We start from the raw sequence: 11,028 nt of genomic DNA, 5'->3' as shown, positions 1-11,028 counted from the left end.
TTCGGCGCCCCATACCCTTTAAATGAATCCCAATAAAATCTAAAATTAGTACATACTATTCCTCGGACATAAATCAATTCTTTGTTTCCAAAATAATGCCAGTGTAACGTGAAAACATTTATATAACTTTAAAATTACATCTTTAAAAATTAAACAAAAAATTACAGTGCAATTTGAGTTTGTTGTTGAAGTTGTTGTTTTTTTGCTGTCATTTCTTTCATAAAAAACACAGGCCACGTTTTCCCGACTTTGTAGGTAACCCTTGAAGCCGCGAGGTGGCGGTAATGCGTTAGATCTTTTGTGCATTGCCCTCACTAGATTCCACGAAGAAGATGAAGCGCCCATCTCAGCTGGCCCTCTGCTAGTTTCTGACAACAACGCGTCTTGTCTGCCGACAATGTTCACACGTTCGTTCCATAGTGACAAAACGGCAATCTTTTTTAAAAGCGCTCCTTAAATTTACGTTTTCGAGTTGATTCATGATGGAGCCAACCGCGCCTAAAAGGTTTGTAAAGATTCCAATTGTTCAAACTTTAGCATAATCGGATGCTAGCTGAGCCCCTACTAGCTAATGCTAAGCTAACTCATTTAGTCGTTAAACTCCAGTGGTTTTGTTTGAAACTTTCTATTTACATGGATATAGGCCCTACTATTCTGTACTTCCTCACTTCAAAATTGACGTTGAAATTTCGAAACGGTGACACATTTTTAATCACAATTTTAAGGAACAACAAAAAAGTGTACATTTTATAAAACGTCTTGCCTTTTGTCCCTACAGGCAAATTTAATGTATTTAAAACGTGCGCGTACAGCAATTAAAATAACGAAAACAGTAGCAAATTTTATTTACAAAATGTAATTTAATTTATTGCGTTCTTCAAAACCAGTTAAGTATTATTTTGTTATGCAATTACATCATAAGCATATAATGTACTTTTCTGTTTGGCATTATATTTTAATTTTAAATACATTTGAAACTTTAACATGTTCATAACCTAATATTTATAGAAATATTTTCTATCTGCTGTTTTTATTAGAGCTATAGTAACAAGGTAATTTCCAATTTTTGTATCAATAAAGTTTAATTCAGTTGTATTTTGTTGTATCATATACAGTACAATACATAAATCAGACTTTGCACACACAATTGGCTTTTTTATTTGGTTGCTTTGTTGGTTTTCCTCATTTTATTGAATTTTATATTTGAAATTAAATGTGAATTTTACTAATACAGTATCATTGTGTTGACAAAATAAGTTAGGTTTTAATACTTTTTATGGTTGACAGTAATCCTGAGTGAGTGAAACTACATCTTCTTAAAACCTTTTCACATGACGAGCAAAAACCCACAGGGCCTTAATCAAGTAACATGAAGTCACTTCCTGGTCATTTTTGAAAGCCGTTTCATTGGAGGATTTCTAGTTGTGCTGTTTTTAAGCCTGTTATTGAAAAACTAAGAAAACACTTCAAGTCTTAACTATTGTGTTGAAATCCATACTGATAGCAATAAACAATTAACAAATCTGTCTTTTTTGGTAGACATTTTATTTGTTTCTTGCTCTCTGTTAAATATGGTAATCAAAGCAAAATTAATTAAAACGTATTTATATTAATTGAGTAAATAAATCTCATATTGTTCCCTCTGCATTACCTAAAACTATCTGGGCTATTTATTATTTATATTGTCTATTGATGTCAATAATAAGATGACTTTCTTTAAACTGCAGCAAGCTGAAAAAGCTGAGCGAGGACAGCTTGACAAAACAGCCAGAGGAAGTGTTTGATGTATTAGAAAAACTTGGTGAAGGGTAAGAACTTTGATTCCTTTTTTCTTTTCATCCTGTACTTTCCTTTTTTACAGTTGATTGTTGTGTTATACATTGGTTTTGCGCACCCTGGTGTGGTGTGTGACTAGCTTTGGTGTGTGCTTAGTTCCTATGGCAGTGTCTTTAAAGCCATTCATAAAGAGTCAGGACAGGTTGTGGCCATCAAGCAGGTTCCAGTGGAGTCAGATCTACAGGAAATCATCAAAGAGATCTCCATCATGCAGCAGTGTGACAGGTGAGAATTCCAGATGTCTCTGCAAATGCTTATCCGTGTCATGTGGAGTACATTAGATGATCAAAACTATCCAAAGAATTAGTCAAACTCAAGCTCCTCTGCACTCTGATGTTTGCAGGAATACTTCCCTTTTTTTGAGGTTTAAATACAAACTTTGCTCTGAACCTCTTTCCAGCCCTTATGTAGTGAAATACTATGGCAGCTACTTCAAAAACACAGACCTTTGGATTGTCATGGAGTACTGCGGAGCTGGATCCGTTTCTGACATAATCAGACTCCGCAACAAGACGGTGAGCCTTTTAAGTTTATGGTTAGAATGTGTTGTAAGATTGATCTGTTAGATTTCTTCCCTACTTGAAAAGAAACACTTAAAAGAAGCAGAAATAATCCAATTTTGACTACAGTTAGTCTATTTGGGCTGAAGAAATAATGTATTTATTTATGACTACCCTGATCTTTTATTAACACCAAGGTTTATCTCGCCCTGCCCTTTTTTGTTTTGTTTTTGCTTTGCTTTCATGGTCCAGCTGACAGAAGATGAGATTGCCACCATCCTTAAATCAACCCTGAAGGGTCTTGAATACCTTCACTTCATGAGGAAGATTCATCGTGACATCAAGGCTGGAAACATCCTTCTCAACACTGAGGGTCACGCGAAACTGGCAGATTTTGGAGTAGCAGGACAGTTGACGGTAAACAAGAAGAAATGATCCACTTATGTTTATTTGATTTGTGTAACTTGGTCTGGAATTTTTTTTTTTGATCCACACAAATCATACTTAGATCTATTTTAAACATGCTCCCAATAACGATAAAACTGTTTTCAGCCAGCCAAAATCCAAAAACCTGTGTCATTTCCTAGGACACAGGAAATTCACCTCTGAGTTGCAGCGTGGAGCAACGCCCCCATTCCCCATCACCCATATCTGAGAGCTGTTTGTACTCTCCCTTTTGCTTACACCTCCTCACACCCCTAACCTAACATTATCGCTGCAACAAAAATAGCGAGCAATATTGGAACAATCCAACCGGACCAGTTTTGATCTAGATGCCAGCTCAGACGAGGAATACGAAGACGTTCGTGGATGTAGTCGTCTACAAGTGGATGCATCAGAATTAAGCAGAGCAGGAAAAAAGCTAAAAGAAAAACCCACCCTTTTCATCAGAGCATGACTTTAAAGCCAAATGATGTTCTTGTTTACTTACTACTGAAGGATACCATGGCAAAGAGAAACACAGTGATTGGTACCCCGTTTTGGATGGCACCAGAGGTGATCCAAGAGATCGGCTACAACTGTGTTGCAGACATCTGGTCTCTGGGCATCACATCCATCGAGATGGCAGAAGGCAAACCTCCATATGCCGACATCCATCCTATGAGAGTGAGTGCTAAAATGTTTGTTCGTAATCTTCCTTTTCCTTTGTTTTTGTTTCTCATCATTTCCTGTAAAAAACGTTCCCCTGCAGGCCATTTTCATGATCCCCACCAACCCTCCTCCTACGTTCAGGAAGCCGGAGCTTTGGTCGGATGACTTCACAGACTTTGTCAAGAAGTGTTTGGTGAAGAATCCTGAGCAGAGAGCCACAGCCACTCAGCTGCTTCAGGTCAGAAGAAGGAAGATAAAGCCCACGTGTAACTTTGATTAAATTATGCAGAACAATTTGCTTTAAGCAATAATATGTTTTTTTGTTTCGTTCTCCAGCATCCATTTATCAGCCAAGCCAAGCCTGTCACAATCCTGAGAGATCTCATTACAGAAGCTATGGAGATGAAAGCTAAAAGACAGCAAGAGCAGCAGAGAGAGCTGGAGGAGGAAGAGGACAACTCTGTACGTTACCAAAAAAACCAAACAGTAGTGATGTAGTTAAACTTTCCCATAGAGAACCTTATATGGATGGTCTTTTTTTTTTTTTCTTTCCATCTAGGAAGAAGAGACAGAGGTGGACTCGCACACTATGGTTAAATCGGGCTCAGAGGGTGCAGGGACCATGCGAGCCACTGGCACGATGAGTGATGGTGCTCAGACCATGATCGAGCATGGCACCACCATCCTGGACGACCTGGGCACCATGGTCATCAACACGGATGATAAAGAGGAGCACGAGGACCACGGATCCATGAGAAGTAAGAAAACAGAATTAACAATTAGAATTAACATAGGACTAAAATAGGAGTGCGCAGAATATAATTTTGTCAAACGGATGTTTGTTTGATACTATTCAGTGTTTTAAAGAGAACTTTGAAGAGTTGATGGAGGGATGAGGTAAAAGCTATAGGCCCCTCCCTCCCCCCGTTTGGTTCTGGCTCCTGGTTCTAGAAGATGACTGTTTCTTCCAGATCCCAGTGGTCTCATTGGGGGGTTCTTGAATGTGCATTTAGCCCCTGGTGTTCACACTGGACAAGCAGGGAGGGGCTTCTTATTTATCTACTGTTTACTAACGCATCTCCGCCACCTACGGTGGGAAGAGGCTTGGTGTGAAATGTCAAAGGGTTGCAAATCGCGTGAATTTTGCTCCAGGCTTTTTCTCCTCCACAGCTCTACTCTGCTATATAAAGGACTTGGTGTCATAGAATTCTGGCCGTGCACAAACCGTAATTATTCATTCCTCCTCCATCATCAATTTTCAAACCGTTGGTCGCCATCACTGGCGAAGATAGAACCGGTTTAACTTTCAATGGGTGTTCCATGGCCGAATTGACATTTTTTCAGCTACTGTTACTTGTCATCTTTTTACACAATAAACATAATTCCGGTGGAGAAAAGCAGCCTTCCACTGATATGTAAAACTTTACAGTAGTGAAGTTCATCCGTAATCAATAAGCTGATTCAGGAAAACGCGGCTTTGTATCGATAATGTGTTGCATATCGGTGCAAACCTACTTTTCTCTACGTTAGAATCGGTTAAATCAGGGGTTTTTCATCCTTTTTTGAGCCAAGGTTCACTTTTTGCAGTACACCAGCAACTAAAACTCCTTTTTAAAAGAGAAACTCCTGTTGTCTCTATTGATCTACACCAATGGTCCCCAACATTTTTAACGCTGCGGAACGCTATGACAACATAGAAAGTTTTCACGAACCGGCCTTTTAAGACGATTATTGTAGCAATACTATGATGGAGGAACAGAGACATGACGAGATGAACTCTGAGCTTTTATTTTGAAAGGCATTTCATTGTACATCGCACAGGTGTCATCATCCTCTCCCCCTCCCACACTTATGGTGCAAAAAAGAAGTACTCTCTATTGGGAGTTTGCCTGAGTTTGATTTTAGAAATAATCTATCACGTGACCGAGAAGAGCGCCTTGTTCTGCGTCAAGAGTGACATAGACGGATGTAACAGAGAATCGGGAAATTTTTTCAAAATAAAACATCTTTCAGATTCCGAAATAAATCAAATTAAATAGTTTCATTTTGATTAAATGCGTCTGTGGGACACTTCACCTTAATGCTGATTCTTTGATTTTGTTATTACTTATATTTAGGCTTAACTTCAAGTTTTTCAAAAGTGAAAGTAAAGGATAAAACTGAATTTGTCCTCCAATCCAAACATAAGAAAGCCGCTGTTTCCTTTATAAAGCTGACTTGGACCAAACACTGGAATCTCTGACTGTAATTCTTCGGTTCTCAAAACAAACTTGAACTTTCCTGATTTCAGCAAGAACATTTACAAACTGTTAGAACAGATTCTTGCGGTTGTTGTGCTTCATGATAGCAGCGCAGTAAGAGAAACATTAACGCAATGCATCGTGGGAGTTGTAGTGAAAAGCAGTGGTTGTGATGCCGGACAGTCTTTGAGCTTCAGTATTTTATTTACTTTTTACACCGTCTGAGACGGGTCCCCACGGGTAGCTAATAGGGTTCCACAGATGATTCTTGATCCGTACGGATCACTAGTCCCGGTTCTGCACAGGCGTGTGCCGCGGACACCGCCCACTTCTTTTAAAACTGTTGTCTGTTTACATCGAACGTGAGTCACGCATCAAATTCGCGGCCTCCAAATTTGAGAATGCAAGTGGGAGGAGCTACCGTTTTTCTCAGCCTCCATATGAAAGACACAGACTCTAAACTGCCTTGCTGAGCACACATACCAGCGAAGAAGATAGACGCCAAGTAGCGTCTACACAGCCGCGAAGAAATAATGACGGACATTCTAAAATATCCCCGTGTTTTCTTTGTATGATTCTGACAAGCGTGTAAATACTTGCTCTCTTCTTCTGAGTGAAAAGCGACTTTAAGAATCGTAAAGTTGCGCAGCGCCACCTTGTGTACAGGAGTATTTCTGTTTTACATTAAGCGCCATCTAATGTCAGGGAATGAAATTGCATGTTCGCTCGGCTCATCGTCAGCGAAAATCGCCTGGGTGTGAACACAAAAAACGTGGCGAATAACGCCTGGCGAATATTCGTCCCGGTGTGTACGGGCCTTAACCCTCGCAGCGCACTGGTTGAAAATCACTGAGCTAAATCAGGTTGATAACGTGATCTGTCAAAGAGTGTTATTTAGGTGTCACCGGTGACGTTTGGTGGTAAAGGGTTAACAACTGCAGTTTTTAAAGAAAAGGTCCTGAGTACCATCAAATAATTTAAGAGAAAATATTTGGCAAAGTGTACAAATAGCAAATTGTTTGCAGTTATTTGTCTTCAATGTTTTAACTCTAGTTTCCATAAATGTTTATACTCTTTTTTTTTTTTTTTTTTTTTTTTTTTTTTTTTTTTTTTTTTTTGGTACAAAGCGTAAAAAATGGCCAAACCCGTTTTAGTAACAAAGGGCTTCTTCCAACTTCCCAGGGAATCCAACCGCCCAACAGCCCATCCGTCCAGCCTTCATGGACTACTTTGACAAGCAGGACTCCAACAAGGCAACCCAACAGCAAGAGAACTACAACCACAACCAGCTGCAGGAGCCGTCCGGCTACCACATCCAATCCAAAAACGTCTTTCCAGACAACTGGAAAGTTCCTCAGGATGGAGACTTTGACTTTGTGAGTTTCTCAGGTGTATTATTCCCCATTAAAAAAAACCTCATAAATATCGGGCTCCATGATTTTAAAAGGGCACAACAAGTCAAGTGTTCTTACAGTTTATTGCTGTTTTTTTGTTTTGTTTTTTTGGTCAACCAGTTGAAGAACCTGGACTTTGAAGAGCTGCAGCTGCGCCTGAGTGCCTTAGATCCCATGATGGAGCGAGAGATTGAGGAGCTGAGACAGCGCTACACTGCCAAACGCCAGCCTATCTTGGATGCAATGGATGCTAAAAAGAGAAGACAGCAGAACTTCTGAGGGTTTCTGGCCGTCGTGTGTTCCAAACCAGCATGAAACTTTAGATCCAGCGACAGTGGAGTCGAACTCCCTCTGCTGTCCAGACTAAATGCTAACTTGTCTTTGAATGAAGTTGGGATTCTTTCTGTCCATTTAGTTAACGAATTTCCCTTTCAGCAGGCGGATGTAGTTTGGAAAAAAGACAATTGTGTTCTGTGGAGCTGATTCTGGCTGAAAAGAGAAGTAACTCTAGGCCTCTTGACACCCGAGAGTCTTGAACAGAACTTCCTGTTTTCAGTTGCATGCCTAGTACAAAATGAAGTGATCCACTTATATGTCTATTTGATTTGTCAAATGTAAATATAGAGCCTTGCTTAAACGAACCTGCATTTAAAGCTGTGGAGCTTCGTCCATGACCAAAGATGAAACAAAATGAGGAAGCTGATAAAGCCTTAACATTTTTAAATTGAATCTGTCTTTAGTTTCACCAATTTGCTCTCTTGTAGATAAGTGGGAAGAAAACTGCTGAAGCAGCAAATCTTTATTAGGATGAACACAAATATAGAAGAATCATAAAAGTTTTTTTTGTTTTTGTTTTTTTTAGGTCTGAAAAAGACACCAAGTATGTCAGTGCCTCTTGAACCACTTTTCCCAGGTTACTATCAATCTTTAAAGTGACAACTTTAAAGACATGAAAATGAGAAGCAATGGTATGTACTATAGTTTCTAGGTAATCACATGATGGGATGATTTCAGTGTCATGTTTGAGCTTTTTCCTGTTGTGGGACTGGATCCTTCACATCAGGGCTGCTCAGCTGTGTTTCTAGACATCTACCACGAATTCTTCTCTATTCACTGCTGACTACCTGCGTTGAGGATTTGCAGGTTCTGATTGGCTGGATTCACCTGATCCAGATAATTGACAGTGGACACGAGCAGAGCCGTGGATCTCAAAGACCTGGATTGTTCAACCCTCCTTTACTTCAATAATGGGTTCAATGACCTAAACAGAGCTGTAGCAACGGTTCTATTACTGTGGTCGTAAACAAACAGGATACGAAAAAAAACATTGCTTTTGTTTTTATTTCTTTTTTTTTTTTTTCAGGATAACTTTAGATTTCAACAATAATACACAAGTGTGTTCTCGACTTGATGTGTTATCCATTGACTGAATTCCTGCTATGTATGTCTTGTGTGCTTTTAAATACATCTCTTATAACCTGAAAACTATATAGCTTTTTATTTGCTTCCTAGGAATTGTCAGGTAAGTTTATTTGAAGATTACATTTCTAATGACCAAGTAGACATTGGAAAGGCTTCATACAGACAACCTGGCGTGTGACTATTTTCATATCACGGAGCCATTGACCCATTCATTTTCACAGAAAATGCTTTCTAGTGTCTAATATTAAGGAATTATTTAATCTAATTTATGCTTTTTTTTATTCAAATCATAACTCGATTGAATGCACAGCATATCTGTCGTTTGTTGTTCCACATGAATGTGATGTGACTGTTTTTGAACTGTTACACGTCTCTCTGGCTTTCTGAAGCGGCTGTTTATGTACACAACCAATGCTGTAAAATAACCCCGTGTTCTTCGTTTTCATGACATAGAATACGACTACATTGGATTTGAAGTCTACTCACTATGTTTAGAGTGAAAGCATGTTGTACAGAAAGCATAGTAAGAAGTACTGCAATTACATTTTGTTTTTCTAATTAAAGGTTTGCTCCAAAATATTAAAAAAAGAAAATGATGTCCTAAAGTTTTGGCTGGGACGTACTGTTTAAAATTACTTTTTTTTTATTACCAAGCTTTATTAACGTTGTCATTTTCCTTTTGTGCTGATATAGGGGTGTAGAGCCTATGAAGAATTTACATTTCAACTGCTTATTTATTATATTTTGTTTGCAATAGCTTTATGATGTAATAAAAGTTAAAAAAAAAGTTTATGAAGAACTGTTTACTGAATTTAGGTTTTATACATTTTTTCAATTCTAATCAACATATTTGATACAGCCCAGTTTTCTTTTCTTTTTTAATGTAGATAAATCTGCAATAATTTAATTACAAAAAATCTATATTTACTTATGAAAGTTGCTATCTTTTGGAAATATAACATCTGAACATGGCTGCCTTTCTACAACAGAAATTAAACACATCAGCAATTTTTTCCCATGTCTGCAAAAGGTCCATATTTGAAGTGATTTTCCTCCTCTGTCCAGCTCATCTCAAACCATGGCTACTCCAGGTTTAATATCTTGTTTTTTCTTCTTCAGGTTATTAGAGATTAGTTCGGATTAGTGTTTTAGATCAATATTTTTCTATAGGATGAATCAAATTTCCCTGCAAATGCCCCATCAAACATGCAGCTTTAGGTCTCCTCTTGATTTGGGCTGACTGGTTACTACAACTTTTAAACTGTGCTTGAAGCAGTGATCCATGTGACGCCTATAATGCAAGCTGGTAACTTTATATTCCTCTGACTCATCTGTGGCTTTACATCTGACAGACCTCTTCCTGTTAAGAGTTTCGCCCCAGAGTCTGAGAACCTCACACTTTTGAAGCAAACTATGCTCACCAACAGTTTGAGTTCCTTTAGCAAAATGTAGTACACCATGTAGTAGACCATTTATGTAGTAAACACCATTTATGTGTTGTGCAGGAAGTACTAACCCAATACTTCTTCAGACTAAATTGGAAGTTTTTAGTTGACAATATATAAGATATATTAAAAGTAGACTTCTGGTATACTGCCTCACTTTTAATACATACTGAGTATACTTGAATAAACTACTTCTTGTTAAGGGTTTCTCTGAAGGAAATGTAAAGTTTTATAAATGCTATGGAGGTGTAAATTATTAATTGATTTATTGCAACACACTTCTCTAGGTCAGACAACAGCAGCCTACCGTTAAACCAAAGCTCACAGGTGTATTCCACCAAATTTGGACCAGACCTGCTTTTAAGCAGAGAAAAAGGGCACTAAGTGATCAAGAAATGTTATAGCACTAGTTTGAATTAGCTTTCAAGTCAGGAGCGATCTTTTTTTGCATCTAAATAAATAAACAAAAATAAATAATAATAATTAATAAAATATACACGCATATATTTCAGACTCAAAACTGGGAAAAGAAAAATGTGCAAGGATTAACCCTTGTGCTATCCTATGACCCCACTCTTGCATTGATGTGTTCTCCCTACCATGACAAAGGTGGATAAAGGTGGAGAGGATTTCATGTAATCCATGGACACCAGTGAAGATCACAAATCATTGAAGAAAAAAGGTTCAGAGCACTGTCTAGTGGGTCTAGATGACCCAACTCCCAACGATTAAGTGCCTGAGATAGCCCAAGGGTTACTCGACTGGGAGGAGATGCTATGAGCAAAAATCTGAACTATTTTTCTTTTACTTGAAAACACTTTTATTTGAACATAAAAATTGCAAGCAATGATTAAGGGTATGATAAAAATATTTCAATACTGTGTACATTCCATTACTAAACGGAAAGAGTTTTCTGACAATTTTTTCAAGTATTTATTCAAAAGGCATTTTTAAGGACATATAAAAACTGTGGAGATTTAAAGTGGTTTATTGCCAAAAAAAATAACAGAAATTAAAAAACAAAATATGTTAGGGAGAGAAATGTCTCTTCATGACAGCCTGCTGCAGCAATGACAACTACTAAAATGTGTTACATTAT

At 38.1% G+C, this 11,028-nt stretch overlaps 1 protein-coding gene across 1 annotated transcript; it reads left to right on the top strand.

The window, feature by feature from the left end:
- Positions 1 to 319: 319 nt before the first annotated feature.
- LOC101155570 (serine/threonine-protein kinase 3) lies at positions 320 to 9,271 on the top strand. The gene is made up of 11 exons (XM_004085225.4): positions 320 to 505; positions 1,728 to 1,808; positions 1,933 to 2,061; positions 2,237 to 2,351; positions 2,589 to 2,753; positions 3,276 to 3,443; positions 3,529 to 3,666; positions 3,765 to 3,890; positions 3,988 to 4,186; positions 6,851 to 7,044; positions 7,183 to 9,271. Exons 1-11 carry the CDS (start codon positions 480 to 482, stop codon positions 7,339 to 7,341), a joined length of 1,500 nt encoding a protein of 499 aa, XP_004085273.1. The 5' UTR covers positions 320 to 479; the 3' UTR covers positions 7,342 to 9,271.
- The last annotated feature ends 1,757 nt before the right edge of the window (positions 9,272 to 11,028 follow it).

The sequence above is a fragment of the Oryzias latipes genome, chromosome 11 (genome assembly GCF_002234675.1).
Source record: "Oryzias latipes chromosome 11, ASM223467v1".
Lineage (NCBI taxonomy): Eukaryota > Metazoa > Chordata > Actinopteri > Beloniformes > Adrianichthyidae > Oryzias > Oryzias latipes.
This window is presented reverse-complemented; position numbering and strand designations above follow the sequence as displayed.

Excerpts from the sequence above, each read along its gene's own strand:
- LOC101155570 (XM_004085225.4), top strand. The coding sequence starts at position 480 with ATGATGGAGCCAACCGCGCCTAAAAG. Across the intron at positions 3,667-3,764 it reads CAGCCACTCAGCTGCTTCAG|CATCCATTTATCAGCCAAGC; the intron begins GTCAGAAGAAGG and ends TTCGTTCTCCAG. Across the intron at positions 7,045-7,182 it reads AGGATGGAGACTTTGACTTT|TTGAAGAACCTGGACTTTGA; the intron begins GTGAGTTTCTCA and ends TTGGTCAACCAG.